Source organism: Poecilia reticulata, linkage group LG5 (genome assembly GCF_000633615.1).
Source record: "Poecilia reticulata strain Guanapo linkage group LG5, Guppy_female_1.0+MT, whole genome shotgun sequence".
NCBI lineage: Eukaryota > Metazoa > Chordata > Actinopteri > Cyprinodontiformes > Poeciliidae > Poecilia > Poecilia reticulata.
In genome coordinates this window covers 27,431,610-27,450,287 of record NC_024335.1, presented here as the reverse complement: position 1 = coordinate 27,450,287, position 18,678 = coordinate 27,431,610, and the positions used below count along the sequence as shown (strand labels likewise).

At 39.1% G+C, this 18,678-nt stretch overlaps 1 protein-coding gene across 2 annotated transcripts in view; it reads right to left on the bottom strand.

Moving 5' to 3' along the window:
• phactr3b (phosphatase and actin regulator 3b) overlaps positions 1-17,153 on the bottom strand; it is a 54,410-nt gene extending 37,257 nt beyond the window's left edge. The window contains exon 1 of one of the 2 annotated variants that reach the window (XM_008410193.2): positions 16,784-17,153. In XM_008410193.2, the coding sequence (XP_008408415.1) occupies positions 16,784-16,916 (133 nt within the window). In that variant the 5' untranslated portion in view covers positions 16,917-17,153. The remainder of the gene's footprint in view (positions 1-16,783) is intronic. The other variant, XM_008410198.2, reaches the window with a different exon arrangement.
• Positions 17,154-18,678: the final 1,525 nt, after the last annotated feature.

Here is an 18,678-nt window from a genome sequence, read left to right as displayed (position 1 = left end):
AGAACAAACTTCAGAGAATTAAATTGTATTATTATGACAATTCCTCAACAAAATCTCAAGACCAATTTCCTGCCTGAGCTAAAATGGCTAAAGGACAACAAAGTTGTCATTACAGCTTAAACGGTAATTATTAATGAGACATATGTAAATGTCTGGTTGAAGAAAGTAAGAAGCTCTGAAAAAGATTCAATGATTGGAATTTTATAACACTTTTAAAGCTCTTAATATGAAGGGGAATTTTTTGCTTAGTCGTCAAGAAAAGACAAATTACTGGCAAATAAAGACGCTTGTCTACGGCAGTAGAAATTACATTAGGCGATAAAAGCTGACAATGTAGCATTTCTGCTAATGTGTTAAAATTAAAAATAAATGTCATAATTTATTTTTGATACAAATTGTTATTAATATCCCTTTTTCTATATATTGCCATAGTTTCTAGAGTAGTGGCTAGTTGAAGACCAATCATTAATTATTCACTCGGCAATAAACTGAATGTAAACAAAGCCTATGTGGTTTCTGATCGACCTTTTAGCTGGACACACACACACAATGGCAGCATACAGGGAAGGCTGTGCTACATCAGAGATAATAAAGTCAGTGTGTGGATGTCTCCTCAGGGACAAAAACCGTAAGCAAAGAGTATTAACAAGGATGTAGGAAATGCAGCTCAACTCAAAACTCATTCAACATTTATAGGACTTCGTTTTATACTTAGGGCCAAAGATGGAGGGAAGACACAAACTGCTATCAGTTATGCCCTGCAGCTGAAGATGTACATATTCTAAAACACTGGAAATATTCAGGAACAACCAGAGTTTGAGTGCGTTGTAGGCCTTTACATTAACTAAAGAGACACATTTTCTTAACTGACTCAAAATAAGTGGTATTTTTAATTGGAAAAATTATATCACCACAAAAGAAATGCCGATATATCAGCACGCAAATCTTGTATAAATGTGACAGGAAGAAATGAGGAACCTTTAACCCCAGAAATAAAGAAAAGACAGATTCTAAAGTTTGGAAAATTACCAAATGGCAGTTTTTCTGTAGATGCCTCTTACATCATGAGATGACATTTATTGTGATTTAGCACTACATAAATAAACTGAATTGAACTGAAAAAAGACAAATCATAAACGTGCTTATCCCAACATAACTAACATAACTTGATGTGACCTTTCTGTAGTAAGCATCAACTCAATAATAGCTGAAAGCGTCACCCTTTTTAGAGAACAATGTGCAAGAAATCTAAGCTATGTGTATCAGAGTTTTGCTGTGTGTGTGCGTGTGTGCGTGTGTGCATGCGTGCGTGTGTGTGTGTGCGCGTGTTCAGTCACATGGGAGATGACAAAAATTGGAGAAACACCCTCAGCATCAGCACTATAACTGCTCAGACCTGCACTTATGAAATGCCCGTTTATGGGAAAAAATGCACCAAAGCTCTTTAGGATTGATTGCAAACCTCAAGTGCAAAGTTCAGAAATAAAACATGCCGCAGTGAAAATGTCTGGATAATAAATATAATCTTCTGCCTATTCTGACTTTACCGACACAGTCGGGATGAGTCAGGACTGGAGCCTACAAACCCAAAACCAGATCAAACATCCAGATAATGGTCTGGAAAGGAGGGCAGGTTGAAATTGCAGAAATGTCGAATGTGGATGAGTTTATGTTTCAACCATCCATGGCAGAGAGTTCAGGCAGTATGCAGAAGGAATGAAGGTCAAAGGTGAGTTGTGACACAAAAACACTAAAGGTTTGAAAAAAAAACCCAGAAGTAACACCAGCAATTAAACCTGGTTTGAACTGTGGGAGGAAGTCAAAGTACCAGCAAGTTCCATGCAGAAAGACCTCAGGCCAAGATTTGAACTTAAGACCATTTTGTCACATGGTAACAGTAAAAATAACAAAGCCAGCAAAACTTTAAATCTTTTATGTACAGGTCAGCGGCAGATATTTAGCTAATTAATTTCAATTAATTAACTGCATAGATTTTAATGGATTCAAATTTTTAGTGGAATTACTCGCTTTTTTAATGGGGCAATTCCAGTCAGAACCTTTTGTAGTCTCATGTTTCTGAAATGCCCATAAACCTGACGCACAAGCAACATCCACTAACAAAAGCATTAGACGGCAAAGAGGCTTCTCTTGGCCCACTGGAGCTTTATTTTTGCTTAAAAAGAAAAACTGATTGGATGCTGAAAAAAAGAATTATTTTAGGCTAAAAGCAGTTAACAAAACTATTCAAGCCTGAAGTAGCATCTCAATGCTAAACATGTAGCAGCAGCACAGATGTCACACATGCTAATGTCAGCATCCACAGTCCAAATTTCCAAAGAAGCTCCATGAATGATCAGAAGTTCCTGAAACTCAGGGAAGCTGAATGGATAAAATAACACTTTGTACCAATCTGATGATTGAAGAACCTAAATAACAGATTAAAAATAATAAATATCTATGTTGTTGGGCGAATATGTCTATTTACACAGTAATTTAGCAGCAAAACAGGTTTTGAATTGAAAATGTTGCTTATCTTGTTAATGTATCAATTCCTTACAGACTGATTAATTAATCAGATTTTAGTTAATCTGATTAAAAATTTTAATCAAGTCCCGCCACTAATACAAGTATGAAATTAAAAATTAAAAAGAGATAACATAAAGAAACAAAGTAGAATAGAACAACATTTTAGATTACATTATCATGTTATTCTTTCTACAAAGCCTGAAAGGTTTGGTAATAAAGTTACCAAATGGTGAGATGCTACAGTTCATTTTATGTCATTTCCTAGCAGATATTATGTTTTCAAATGCATAACAAAAGTTCACTTTTTTAAAAACAATTTATATTTAAAAGAACAAAAAAACTAAGTGTAATATTTTATAAGGCTAAAATAAGATCAGCCTGTTTCAAATGTTATTTTACCAGATTTGCTCATGGCCCAACAGCTCTGTTAGCATCTCCAGATGATCATTTGAGTCAGAGTTTAACTACAACAGTGCTTCTTCCACTGCCTGACTTCCAGCAGCCCTGCTGCGGCTCTGCTTCGGCCCTGCTTCCCTTCAAATATGCTGAATCATTGATCAGGTATGCCTGCTTGGCCATGGAGCTGCTGCCATGTCACAGTGACAGATGGAGGACGTAGCGGTGGGGAAGAAAGTACCTCCACTGAGCTGCGCATGTGAGCAAGAAACATAATGACGCCTGGGATTCCTCTGAAGGGGACGCTTCAGGCCTGAAAGGAGGCCAGGACTCTCAGTGCTGCTTTGGTGGAATAGGAAGTTTGTTCCGACTGATTTCTTTGCCAGAACCCATGGGAGACTTCAAATTGGCTTTTGTTGTCTGCCCAAGAACTAAATATTGAGCATTGAGACTTCTTCTTGCTTTGATAAGCAGTTATTTTACTGGACAGGTTACAATATGCCCATTGTTGTTGCATTTCCATTGACCATAGAATTGCACAATTTGACTTTTGAAAATACATTTGCTAAATGAACCCATGGCAATGTCAAAGAAACTCTTGTCTTTTGCTATGTTTTGGCGACAAGATGTTGGTTTTTTTGGCCCTATCAAAATTGGTTTATTTTGCAAAACTGCAACGGAAACACTTTTTCTGCATCACACAAATCACATGATCAACAGGTCACACCAGTAGTGGATGATACTACTGGCGGAAACTAAAAAGAATAAGACAGGAAGTAGTTGGAGGATGATGGCACGGCCTGTTTTGTAATGACTCATCGCATGAACAAACATATTCACGTTTTTTTTAAATTGCGTTTATAATTTAATAGAAACACTGCAATTGCTGAATAGTGTTTTTTCAATGTTAGTGGAATGTCCACTAGGTTTTGTCCACATTTGGAATGGAAACGCAGTGACTGTACCACTGTTGAAGGACACTAATTACAAATATGTCATTAGGTCACAGTCCACAACTTTAATTACATTTAAATTGTAATTTAAATGTATGTTTAATATGTTTTTTAATTAAACATATTCTTTAACTAAAGACATCCATTCTTTCGCGATCACGTCTGTTTGATGGTTTGTCTCCGACAGTAAATTATCATCTTCAGTTAAACTGGTAACTTAAAAACAGATGACTTTGATGAAGAAATCCTCATTGTGGAGAAATTTTGAGGTATTTTGTTGTGAGGTATTTTTGTTGAGCACGCAAGCTTGTGCTACATGAAAAACGTTGAGTAACTTGTCGTATAACCAGATGCACTGAAGTTTTCACACTGTTTATTAAATATGGTCCAAGCTCTCTTTTTACTACCCCCAATCATCAGCCTTCTGATCCAACATGATTATCTAAACCTAATCCTAAAGCAATCAACCAATAAATGACCAGTCAGTCTGGAGATTAAAGGTTTAACAGACTCATGTTGCTATCATGCAATAATGCTAGCAGTACTATGATATAGATGGTAAACAACTAGAACTGAGTGAAAATAAAATGACTGGTAAAGTTAGTTCAGTTTCAACAGGAAGTCAAATATTTCAGTCGGCTCAGAACGCCAGTTTAGATATGACATTATTTCTTGATTTGAGAAGTAGCAGTTCAATAATATGGGCCACAGATTGTAATTCATAATTTTTCTCCTTATGTCATAATCTGCAGTTGTTTGGACTCTTAGTTTCATTTGTGTTTGATTCTATTCTGATCATTTCTTTGTTGTTTATTTCCTTACTGTTTTGGGTTAGCCCGTATGTCATTTTATTTAGTCTCATTTGCGTTCGCGTCCACTCACTTGTAATTAGCTCTTCTGGTTTCTTTGACTTTTCCCTCCTCAGAATATATCTAAGGTCTCCACTGGCTCCTCCCTCTGTGGCCATTCCTTGTTTCCTGGATCCTGCATTGTAAATTATTTTTGCCCTGCTGCTTCCTGCCTGGCTCTGTTTTTGTACATTTTTTTAAATTTGCCACTCAAATCTCCAGACTGCTTTGGTCCTATTTAAATCCACCCGTCATGACACTTCTTCTGGGTTTGGAAAGACAAAATCTAAAAATTGCTGTTGGTGTTTATTGACCACTATTTTTGGTTAACACCTACCATGCACTTTTTTAAAATAAAATCTGCAGAAATAACGCCATTGGACATATGAATGAGCCCATTGAACGAGGATGGATGGATGGGGATAAACTTTTAATGCCTTTTCTTTTCTGTTGGATTCAAAGCTTCTTTATTAGGCAATCTGGACACAGTTGTTTCTGCTTTTTGTGTCTTAGATCCTTAAATGCGTTTTTTCCCAGTGGAAAAGTGGAAAAAAATGATGAGCACCGGCTAAAATCAGAATCAGGAAGTCAGTCTCAAAGTAGCGGTGGGCGTTTATCGCATCATTTATCATGACAAATTTCTAAACATAAGAATTTTCATTCATTATTTTCACAACAAACTCCAATTAAGCTCATCAAAACTGTCTGTATTTATTGGATAACAGTTTAATCTACTGTTTGTTCAATAAGGGTATCAATAAATATGAAAAAAAAGATGAAAAAAAAAGATGAAATCCAGTTGTTGTGCTTAGTGATGCAAATTACACTTCTTTATGAAACCGGAGTCCTAAAGATGTATGATACACATTTTTTAAAGAGCAATATTTGTGTTTGTGGAGATTTAGGTAACTGTTTGCACGCAAACAGTTACATAAGTAAGAAGGAATAAATAGTTATTTTATCATTATCACAATAGTACCACAAAATATCATGACCCAGTCAGTGGTGTCCAAACATTTTGCACTGAGGACCAAACCTGTCAAGTTGAAAACACTCAGGGATCACAATATGTATTTGTTTATTTTTCAGTTAAAAATGTGTAGTGCTTTTTTTTGGTGAATTATTTTCTTTTTACCTGCTCAGCAACAAAGAACAGTTAAACAAAAATGTCTGAAAAAGAATGTCAAAGTTGTACAGTTTCCTAACTTGTGGGTCAAGATATGAATTTTAGTTTATTCTCAGCAAAAACTGAAATTCACTGTCTTTGAAAACCCTTGACCATATTTAGTTAATTTTAACTATTAGGTGTGATTAAGTCTGTGTTCAAGTAAAAAATGTCACTGAAGACATTGCTTACGTTTTATAAGATTAAAACGTAAGCAAACATAAATTAGGGCTTGTTTTGTACCTAAAATTAATTTTTTAAGACATAAATTTGTCATTGAAAATGTCATACAAAGAAAAAAACAAATAGCCTTGATCTGCAACAGCTCTATTTGCTAGATTCCACCCAGGGGCCACACAAAAGGACAAAGGACCTCATCAAGGACCTCATCTGGTCCCCAGGCCACACTTTTGACACCCTGCTTTAAGTCTACATTGCCCACCCTAACCTCACGTCACAGTAAACCAAAAATCTGTATAAACCAGAAAAAGCCTGAGACCTGCATCCATAGAGACGAGTGTTGCTTCAGAATGATGATGCAAAGTTTCAAAAACTGGAGAAAGGGCAAATTTATGAAATCAAAATCTTACTAGTTTTATTGTGAATGTTGGCTTCACATTCTCACTACCACAAGGTGAGCTGGAGTCCCACAAGAGCCGCAGTCTGGCACTGATGGAAGGCTTCCACTTCTGCTCTTTAGGCTTAAATTCTAACGGGGGTTAGCCTATCAGTGAAGCTATTCACACCTAACATAGCATCTCAATGCTAAATATCTAGCAGCAGCACAGACGTCCTAACGCTAATGTTAGCATCCATATTAAACACATCAGATATCTTTGTTGTTGATCTAATATGTCGATTTATTCAATAATTAGGCAGCAAAAAAGGTTTTGAATTGAAAATGCTTATTTTGTCAGTTTGGACAGTTTTTGATTAAATGTGATTAATTAAAATCAATGGAAACTTTTAATTGAGATCCATCGCTAACACTAACATAAATGAATGAAATGATATGGCAAAATCTAAACTGATACAAGCCACAGTAATAATCAAAGCATAAATATGAACACAGAAGAGAGAAATCAAAGTCAAATATTCCAGCATCGTGACAGTTTTATTATGCTTTTTCTTTTAGAGAAGAGAGGAGAACTAAAATCAGAGGCGATGTTAGCAAGAAGAGATGTAATTTAACTGCTACAGTGAGAGAAATAGAGAATCTGGATGAACCCATCCCCCCAACACCATCTCCCCTCCTCCAACACCAACAAAAGTGCGGCCTTCCCCTGCAACAACATCAGTGTCTAATGTTGACATGTTACAAATGCTGCTCAGATTTACACAATCTGTCAATCATACAGGCAGAGTTAAAAGTAAGTCAGTAAAGACTTATGTGATGCAGGTTCCTTCCTTCCATTACCCTCATCCACAGTGTCACTGCAATCATTCTTACTGCTACTGCTTTTGTGTCTAAATCATGTTTTTCGGCTCTAGTGGCCTTCATTTGAGACATGGGGCAAAGGTCAACCGCGGGTACTCGAACCCATGACGGTCGTGCGTGTTGGGTGCTTGAGCCCTTCACCATCGCCATGCCCTGCTGATTTTGAATGAAACTGTCTCAGATGTGCAATTATTTTGTTTCCTTACTGTCTGGGTTTCGACAGACTGGGTGTCTATCCTCACGTCTGTAAATATCCGAATATCTTCCAGAGAAGAAGCGGAGATCTACCCAGCAACTGCACTCCGCCGAGGGGGGAAACTACTTGACATAAGCTGTCAGCCATTTACACATTAAGTATCTTTTTATGAATGTTTCATGTGCTGACCTAAATCCTTCCAGAGCTGAGTAAAAGCAATATGTTGCACACGGTGCACCCTGCTGATCACTACGGGCTGCATGGAAGAGCAGCTCAGACCACCCAGGACTCAGTTCATTTCAGACATTAGTTTTTTTTTACAAAACACACAGTGAGAACAGAAACAGCGTAGCGTGGGCGCCGTCACACGGAGAAGTGCTTTACTCCCCGTGGCAGATGTAATTAAAGCAAACGCTTAAGCCCAGAGAGCGGACGGAGAGGCAGAGAGGCGGGGGGCGTACTGAAGGGAGGAAAACTGCAGCTGCAAAGATCAGTCTGCTGAATCTGGAGCATTGCTTCCTAACTCCTTTTAGCACAACCTGAACACAACAATGGTTCAATCACATCATTTCAGAAATGAAATGAACCTCCAGTGGTCCAAGAGAAGCAGCTTTGTCGTTCTTCACTATTTGCTTGTGTTGTTTGAGGTTCAGATTTACGGCTGTAGCAGAAACTCTTGAATACACAAGTTCCAGATGAAACTCTCTCTTTAAAAGGAAACCGATCATGATTTAAATAAGAAGATTATTTTAGAATAATTAAATACAGAACTGTGTTTTAGCAGTAGTCGTTGTTGCATTTGCATAAAAAAAACATATAAAGTACCTCACATATAGAACATAAAAATGTAAATATTTAATCAGGAATAATTTTTTTCTTTCTTTCAAATGTCTTTTTATTGATTACTAGCAATATATTGAAAAATATGGTACAATATATTCCAATAAAATTTTTGCAGATTTTAACCCATAAACAAATCCCTAGACAGCAGACATAGCTAAAGCTAAACTGATGTCAAATCAACTCAGTGTGGTTCAGCATGCTATATTGTCTCTCTCCATTGTTAAAACAACCCATAAAACCAACCTGTACAGCACTATTCCTGGTCCCCCTTCAGTGGTAGGTCCATAGGACAAAGGTACAGTAAGGCACACGACAATAAAGTACAGTACGGTACAGTATAGTAAGATATGGTTAAAACGGAGCTACTGGCATCACAATATAGCCCGTATTAGGGGGAAAATAGCGTCACTGCTTGCGATAAGCATGTGACGAACTACTGAGTGGCTTTTTTTTGTTGCACTAATATGACGTGATGTTATGCTGTGCCATGCCTCTCGGTGGAAACAAAGCATAATGCTGGGTTCCAACCCAGGCCTCAAGTTGGATGGTTGTGCACAAGTCCGACGCTTGATATTGAGCATCAAAATCGCTCTAGAAATGTGTCTGAGCAAAGTGTGGCATCCTGCGCATTGGGAGGAGCCTCTTGACTTTTGCCTTTATTTTCCTCTGCTGATCACTTTCTACAATGGCAGATGAAATGTATACAAAGTATTGTGGCTTTATTTACTAAAAGCAAGACAGCGTCTTTGTCGGGCGCCTCTGCACCATGTTTGAATTCACCAGATGATTCAGAGATGTTCTGAGTTTCACAACTTAGCCACTTGCTGACAAAGGTCACTATCAATGGTGTCTCAGTCAGGCCCAGTTTCACGGCTTACTAACCCGCATCAGTGCCTACATCTCCTGCCAGGACACCAACTACAGGCCACTACGTCATATAGAGGAGTCTCTTTGATTGGTTGATATTCCATGTCCAGCTACTAAACAACTCCAGCAGCAGTTGTGATGGACACCCGTTAAGCAAAGTCAAAATGTGTGACAGCAGATCCACCATGAGACTTTACGATACACCTGTGGATGTGCGTCTGCATAGACTTTGCATGTAAAGCAGATCCTCAAATCATTCAAATCTGAACGCAGCATAAGTGGTGAAGAGTTATTCACTTCAGGTAAGATACTGATTTGTCAGACTCTTAACATAGCCACACTTTGCACACAATTCCCTGCTTCATTAGCTTTTTAGAGAGGATTAATGGCGGATTAGCCTTTGCACATGACAAACCTGAAAAACATTTTCTTTCACATTGCTTGATATTTTGACATGTTTTGTCTTTGTGTGCAGAAATAAAACCCTTATTGCTCTGTTTATTTGTTGCTGCTGCTCCACATCAAATGACATCCTCCTGCATAATAGTGCTTGTGTCCTCTTGTTAGATTGGTCCAGGGTGATGTCATGCTTTGTCGTGCTCTCTGTGATTCACCCCAGGGTGCTGTAGTCAGTGGGACCCAGGGACGTCTCTGCAAAAAGCATAACAACGCAGGAGATGACTCGGCAGAAAATATGGAGATATGATTTGAACGCTCCTCTGAGCCACTCAATCTTAGCCAAGTAATTTAAAAGAATCAATGCCACCAAGACTCAAGGGTAAAATCTATACACAGCAGCACCTACAGGGATATATAAGGAGTCTTACTTCAAATGGCTTCATGTTAATGCCTTCATCACTGCAGCTCGTCTTTTGAAACAAAAATAAGATGGAAGAAATTGAGGGGCCTGCAGCATGTCTAAAAATACTGTATGAGGATCCAGGATGTGAGGGAAATAAAGCATTGGCTTATTCATTTTATCCACATCTGACTGGATTTCATTTTAAAATATCCTAATGATCATTATAACACTGAGTGTACAGTGGTCAGGCAGCAATCGCAAATCCTGGAGCAGGCTGCTGAGTAATCCAGACTCCAGTGACTGTGCATCCTCACTCAGTGGGAAGTTCGACCTTGCACACTCCATTTGTCCCTATCCTATATGAGAGATTTGCTGCTTGCGGTACCAGGCCCACCGTGACAGTCACCTCACTTATTTATCCCATCTGCAGAGTGGAGCCCTCTAGTGGCGACCATTACTGACGGTTTCATTACTTTTTTGACCACGTTTTGCTGCGTTTACTTTGTTCCCTTCAAAAGTATTACAGTTTGAGTTTGTTCAGATGTCTACAAAAAGACTCAATTCTTTAGTTTTCAACTGATTTCCAGCTTCTTTTAATTCAAGGTTTTTGTTTTAGCTTGAATAAATCTGGTTAAAATGTTTGAGATTAATACTCTTCTGTAGAGCAGAACCTAAGGATTTGTTCACACCTTCGTCCAGCAGACTCTGTTGGATTGGGGATCAAAATGACAACATTTGTTATATTTTCAGCTGATGTGGTTAACTTTGACACTATACTGTGTAAAACAAAACAAACCCTTCAACAACTTGTTCACCTCCTCTCCTGTGGTGGTGATATACACACATTTGTTTTGGTTGTACTTACCCAGAATGCCCTGCGCTATAGTCTGCTTCCTTCTTTTGGAGCAGTGTCTGGTCTGCTTGGTGTTCACATATACTTTGAAACCTCAACAGATTTCTCTTCAACAAACTGAGACCTTGGTCTTTAGGCAGACTAGCGGGGAAACACCAATCAGAGTCGAGGAGGTATCATTGCACCTAAGTATTTCAGCTTCTAGTTGCATTTGCATTAATCACTGGAAACGATGTCTTGAGCTTACAACATTCCTTTTAACTCAATAACCTCTTGCATCTCTCTTCTTCTCTCCCATCATGCTACAAGTGCCAAAATTAAGAATATTACACCCCCACTGGTAGCTACTTCCTTATCTCAGGACATTATATCCGCAAAGTACAAACTAGGTGACAAGCAGTCTGCTTTCAGTTTGAAGAGATGGTTAATTTGTTCTAGTTCTTAATAAACTAGAACAAATTAAAGATGCTCAAGGTTCTGAAAAATTGGATTACAATAAACTGTTAAAAGAACAAGTCAGCATGTCTAATTTATATCAACTGCAGATTGAACACCAACCAGTTTTCTCAATAAAATGTTCTTTAAAGAAACATTTAGAAATCACAAATGACCAGCCTTGGGATGATGGCCACCAGCTTCTGTAAGGCTATTGCTTGCCAACCCAATGCTAGCGTTAGCATATATGTGGCAATGGACAGCACAGTTAGTAGGCATTCCAGTGGGTGACCAGCCCTGGCTAGTTACCAGTATCTCCAAAGCTAATCCTGGCCTAGCCAATGTTAGCATTAGCCTACTTCTGCTATTGGACATCAGAGGAAGAAGGCAAATCCAGAGGTTAACCAGCCTAGACATGCTGCAAGTTGTCTCCTAATTTGCTTGCAATGGCTGTTATTAGTCAATCAGTAGCTAGCTTTAGAAAGGATACAGCCTCCTTCAAGAAGGAAGTAGACACCGTTGGATATGCAATAATTTAAATTTTGACACAAACAACATGACATGGTCACCCATACGGTCTAAAAGAGCAACAGTAATAACTGAAGCACATAAATATTCACTTTCATTGTATATTAGCTTGCAAACACACCACTTCCCTCACTGCATTTTCTTTGAAGTTCTATGTGTTCCATGAATCTATGAATAGAGCACATATTCAATAGCTCCAAGTTATTCCACAAATAACCTGGAGCTCCGTTCCACAGAAATCTGCAAATAGGTGAATATGTGAACAGGATTCCTCCAAAATTGAAATTCTAGCCTTTTCAGTCCACCCAGGTCCTCTTCAGTATTGTTTCCATGCAATTGTTTGATCTTGAGTTATCAAGAAACCTTCTGGTGTTCTTAATTACCCAGAACCTGAGCCCTGCTCTCAATAAAACAGTTCTGGGAGTTGAGATAAGCCCCTACTAAGAACAGGCGTGAATTAAAAACATGGAGGAAGAGGCTGCAGCAAGAGATAGAATTCATGTTCTGTGAGCTTCAGGACCCAGATTCTGCCTAACAGGTGCCACACGCTGCAATCCTGCAGATATGCTGTGTGAGTGAAATAGATTTTCTTTTGTTTCTTCTTTCCAGACTATAGGAACACCTTTCGTGAGCTGGAGTGTGCGCTCTATGACTTGTGTGTCTATGGAGACGGGTCTATGCGTGCATGTAGGCATGAGCTGCCAGGTGCTGGGTCTTCTGTTCTCACAGTTCGCTCACAGCTCTGAATTCAGAATGAGACAAACTGTCTTATAAACAGGCTCCCCGATTAATAAAACATAAGGCAAGCAAAATAAAAGGAATCCCAGCCTCATGCAGCCGCCCTTACCTTTTCTCATTTGACTGATAGAGAGGACTGAGCTGAAGGCCATGTGCAGCTGAAAGGGAAAAGTGGAGGTGGAGGTGCAGCGGTTGGACGATAAGAGCCTCTGATGTTAGCGCAGCATGTCAGAAAAGAACAACAACGCCCCCTTTAAAAAGGACAAGAGGCTCTCACAGACTGCAGGCAACAGGGCAACAGCAAGAGACGAGGGGAGCCTCAGCAGACCGGCATGTTGTTCAGAAAAACAGTAAAACAGGACATGAACAGTAGCAATTTCACTTTTTTCATGTTCTGGCAACTACATTTTTTTCATCAAATGATTTTATGAGCTTTATCATATGTAGGCAGAACTGATAACTGATCTACCCAGTCCTAGCTCAGATAAAATCATTTTGGTAAAAAGCCTGACTGCGAAAGTCACTCTATTAACCATTTAACCCATATTGTGGAGTTTTGTACAGTTGAATGGTTGACACAGGAGACTAAAGAATTTCTCAAACATGTATGAAAGAATAAAGTAACACTCATGTTTTTGAATAGGAAAATAATAACATGATGTAAAGCTCAAGAAAGTTTTTTTTACATGATACCACCCCTTTAAGAGATAAGTGGGTTTCTGTTTAGAGAATTTGTCATTATCTTACCCGCAGCAGCAGTCAGCTTTCTGAACAGCCACACTCAGAGCAGACAATAACTGTGCTTCGAACATTTTTTTATTTGCATTTTGAAGCAATGCATTAAAAAAGGTTGATCAAATTGACAAAATTCTATATAACTTCCTCAATTTTGCAGAAACGTTTTTATACTTGCTTGAGGTGGTTTTTGGCTTTTCCAAAAAAGAGTTAATGCGCTGAAGGGTCGATGGAAACATTTGCAGAATAAGTTGTGACGAAGCAAACTTTACCATCCGTTGGTAGGTATTTTGCCATATAAGAGGTACAAAACTTAGAAACTTTAAATGCCCAAGTGTTGCAATGCATTACTTTGTAATACTTGTATTGAGAGGTCATATGAAAATTTTGTCAAGGCGATTATGCAGCTGATCTCCTTGACATCAGAGATCTGTTGCTCCCGCTTTTATCCCTATTAATGGACATGATTCTTCAAGCAGTGAATTCAGTCATAACTGGGTTGATAGCTAAAGTGCTAGCATCAAGTGTGATGGGATGGAAGAGCAGAGGAGGAGCGGGACGACTCGCTGCAGAGCATCCTGATGCGGATGGAAGACACCGACACGGGAACAGTGGGCTGGTGGGTGGACATTAGGTCTAAAACGATTACACAAGGGCAATTTTACACCCTTCTGATGTTGACTCAGAGCTTCTCAGACAGAAATGAACACAGTGTCATAACCATAACAACCATGAGAACACGACAAGCCCTGAAGAGGAGCGAGGGCACCAACACAGCCAGCGTCAGTGAGCCGCTGGCAGAAGGACTAGAGTAGCTGTTCTCAACGTGGGCAGTACCGCCCCCCGGGGGGCGTTCAGAGGACGGCAGGGGGCGCTGGTGGAAACTTTTACAAAAGGGGGGTGCTGGGATTCCTTTGGGGGGCGTTAGGTCGAAGGTAAACTTTACACCTTATGTGCACAATAATACCAGGTTAGACTTTGAGCAACTTGCTAAAACTGTATTTTGTAACATTAAAACATGCTTGGCTGCAACTGTATCAATGGCAGTTCTCCTTCTATTCAGTGTTTGTAGCTTCTTGGCGCAGCTCCGTTCTCCTGCTACTAGTAGCTTCACCGCATCAGTCCAGCTGATGGTCTTGCTTCACTTTGTCTGGTATTTTTGTACATATGTTTTGGCAGTGCTGTGATCATGTCAATGCAGAGACTTAAAGGGTTTTATTTCCGTTTGAAAGCTGCACGCTTCCATGGGAGGACAACAGAAAATTGGTCTTATGAACATGTAATTACTAAATTCACGATACCCTCACTTTGTATCCCTCTGAAGAATTAATCCATTTAAATAACAAAATCCCTCCAATGGATGATACCACGATAGAGAGCGTTCATTTCATAGCGTTAACACCGGTGCTGTAAGTGGTCCGGTATGAAATGGGTGTGATAGAACAACGATACCAAAGCACTTTTAAATTTCAATAATCAGAATACCGAAATTGTTTACGTTGTTTTAAAAGGTTTATGTCAGTCTGCCTTTTCCCCATCGATACGCTTCCCAAACACTGCGCACCATAGGGAGTTAAAAACCCCCAAAACAAAACAACAAAAAAAAAATCCGCGCACATTGCGCAAAAACTCTGAAACAAGAGAAGCAAGACATAAAACGGAGCAACGAACTAGATGTGAATTATGGCATAAAAACAGAATCTGACGCTGAACAGTGAAAAATCAACACATAATGTGAAACACATGACAATTCGGCAGCGCAGCAGGTGATGAGTGAAGATTACTGATGGTGAGCGTCAATAAACGATAAAATAAATTTAGCAACAGGAAAGAAACTAAAGTGGACATAGCAATAAACCAAGAGAGGATAATATTAATCAAAGGAAACTAAATGGAAATGAATGAAGAACAAAATGCAAGAATAAACTAAGAAGCTAAAGTAAATACAGAGGAATAAACTGGTATGGCAAGACATTTCGAGCAATAATTAATACAGAGGACTGTATGGCAAGAATAAACAGACACTATTTCCAGATAAAATGTAAAATAATATTGTTGAAGTGCCATGGGTTTGTTGAGACCATATCTAGTACTGAGAATAAATACATTTTACAGACCATAACAGTAAATAACGTATCACTTGTTTGTTTTTAATTAGATTTGATATATTTATTTCTTCAACATTATTTTTCATGTCAGTGTTAATGTCATGAGGCTGATGACTCCATGACACTTTCAATTTGACTCATTAGGATTTGATTAAGAACCAGATTTGTTCTTTGTAATTTCTGTGGACGTGGCCCGCGCGGACGTGGCCCGCGTGGGGGGGCCTTGGTCCTTGGCATGATAAATTGTCCCAGACATTATTGTCGTAAATTATCATATTGTTGATTTGAGACCATTTTCAAGTAATAACATGGTAATTGCATAATAATGTAGCAACACGCTCTCAGATGATGAACATTTAACACAAACAGGAAGAAATTTTAAATAGTCAAAATAAAAATGGAAAACAACAGAAACAATAACAAATAAATCATGAAGTCTGTAAAGAAAACATGTATGAATACATTTTTGTCCTTCAAAAAATGACTTATTGAGACTGAAGAACCAGACTGAAGACTTTTGCCATCCAGGTTTTGGTAGGAAGAGAGGAAAGAGAAAAACAATAAATCATGTAAATGAAAATGATTAAGGTTTTTATAATCTGCTGTCAATTTACAAAAAAAAAAAAAAAAGCTATACTCCTATACATTTATCAACACTCCACAGCAGTAGCTTTTTAAAAAGCTCCCAGGCTGCCAAGCAACAGAAAACACTTTCCCAACACCGTCCAGCAGAAATGGGGATCCCACCTCAACACTAAAGGCCAACGTCAAGGCCTGAACTGGCAATTCATTTGGAATGGCTTACGACTGCTACTGGAAAGACGTGAAAAAAAGTGGAGCAGACAGATGAGCACCATGTCGCCTCACAGTTGGAAAGCCTGGCACTGCCTTCTGCCATTTGGATCACCATGGAAACAGCCAAATACACCACCAGCAGCAGCGCTGGTCCAGCTTTAAGTAAAGGGAACATGTAAAGGGAAAATTCAAAGCAAAAACATCATAAACCCAATGAAAATGATCAGATTTATGGAATAATAAGGTTGTTTTACAGATTGCGTCACAGACTCGACACTGTGATGGAACCATGACAGAATGCACACAGCCCCAGAAATGCCCACGTGACATTTTTATCATGATGGGGGCGCGGGGGGGTGGGGGGTTCCTGGAAGGCCCTGCAGCGCAGCGCAAAAATACGCACATGACGACGCATGTTGCACATAGTATCAGCGGTATCACCGAGCACGCGACCACGCACACGTGATTCACCGGCATCAAACGGAAAAAGAACAAAAAAAGAAAAAGGAAAGAAAAAAAACAGACGCCCAGCCGGCGCCCTCCTCTCATCCTCTTACCTGGACCGTGGGCTTCTCCCGAACGGACCTTGGTGATGCTGCTCGGGTCACTCTGAGATCTTCCGCGCTGCACCACGCATTCATCATCCAGCCCGTCGGATGGTGATGCTGTTGATGATGAGGATGATGCCATGGTTGGAGAAAGAAGAAGAAAAAAAAAAGGTTAAAAAAAGCTTGAAAGAGGCGTGATCTCCGCCAACAGCCAACCAACCGGCCAAGGTCAGCGGCATCAAGTGGTAGGCGCTGATTTCATGCCCTGCGCTCCGCTGCTGCAGCTGCGGCTCCCCGGTCAGCAGCAGCCACCAGCGGGAAATCCATTACGAGCGCAGCATTATAGAGTGTCGACGGTGCCAAAAAACACGTGATTCCCCCACACCCCCAAAAACCCCCTTCAATCTTTTCTCGTGATTTTTCTCAACACACAGTTGAGTTAGACATGGAGCGTGAAAGTGGACTGTTCCTTAAAACAGATTTGTTAAATAGCAGCAATTATTGTGGGGGGTGGAGGTTCTCAGTGACATTACCTTTTCAGAACAAATAAAATTATGGCTTTATTATTATTATTATTATATTAAGTTTATTTACTATACATCACAGTACAAGATACTACGACAGTGTGGGCATAAAAGGTAGAAAGAAAGAGGAAATTTCCAGCAAAAAAAAAAAAAAAACAACTCAGAAATTTTTAGATTAATCTCAGAAATTTTCTAGAAAAAACAAGGACATTTCCCAGCAAACGACATTACTATTTTCCCTTTTTTTTTAGATCCTTCCAGTTTTAAGCTATATATTCACACAGCAAGTGTTGATGCTCAGTTCTGAAGTTCAGATTTTTTTTTATTTTTATAAATCTTTTATGCCATTGTCATTCAGGAATTTGCATATTTGATCATGCTTAACTTTACTTGGAAATGCTAACCAACAGCTAGTAACAGTTAATGAGAAACTAATGGATCTTTTCTGCGAGTGTTACAAACAAAGCAAAAACTATCCGACAGTTCCTGATTTTTTTCCCTGGTTGATGTATTGAATAGAATGCGATTGGACGGCCGTTCTTCCAAGTTTATGTAATCATCATGTTATATAATAAACACGAATCTGCCCAACCTCTGAAAAGAGACAAAACATCTTCAAGAAGCAATTCAGATGCTCTTTAATGTGGTACTGAGGATTATTACGACCTGAATGAAAGACAAATTTCCAGCATTTTCCAAAATTATTCCTCACAAAATTTGCCTAATTATGAGCACCTTTTATTAATCATTTATTAATCATTTCTCTTTATTTTTTCCACATTCTGTCTCGTTACAACCACAAAACTTCAAAGTGTCCTGTCATCTAAGTAGCATACAACTGCATTTTCAGCTCCATTTACTCTAATACTCTTAATTAAAATCAAATGGAACTGGGTGGGATTTGAACACAGGATTTTCTTGCTGCAAGGAAACAGTGCTACCAGCTGCCTCTATTTACAGTCACTCTGCTTCCAATCTGACTAATAAACTATATTGCCAAAAGCATTCATTCACCAGCCTTCCCTCACATATGAGATTAAGGAACAACCTATTCCTAATCCATACGTTCAATATGACATTGGTCCACCTATGCAGCTAGACCAGCTTCAACTCTTCTAGGAAGGCTGTCCAGAAGGTTTAGGAGAGATTATGGGGATTTTTGACCACTCTTCCAGGGTCCATTTGTGAGGTCATATACTGATGATGTTGGAGAAGAAGACCTGGCTCTCAGTCTATGTTCTAATTCATCCCACAGGTATTCTGTGGACCTTGCTTTGTGCTCTGGTTCTCAATCATGTTGGAAGAGGAAGGGGCCAGCTGTTCCCACAAAGTGTGGAGTATGGAATTGTGCAAAATGTGTTGGTATGTTGAAGAATTCAG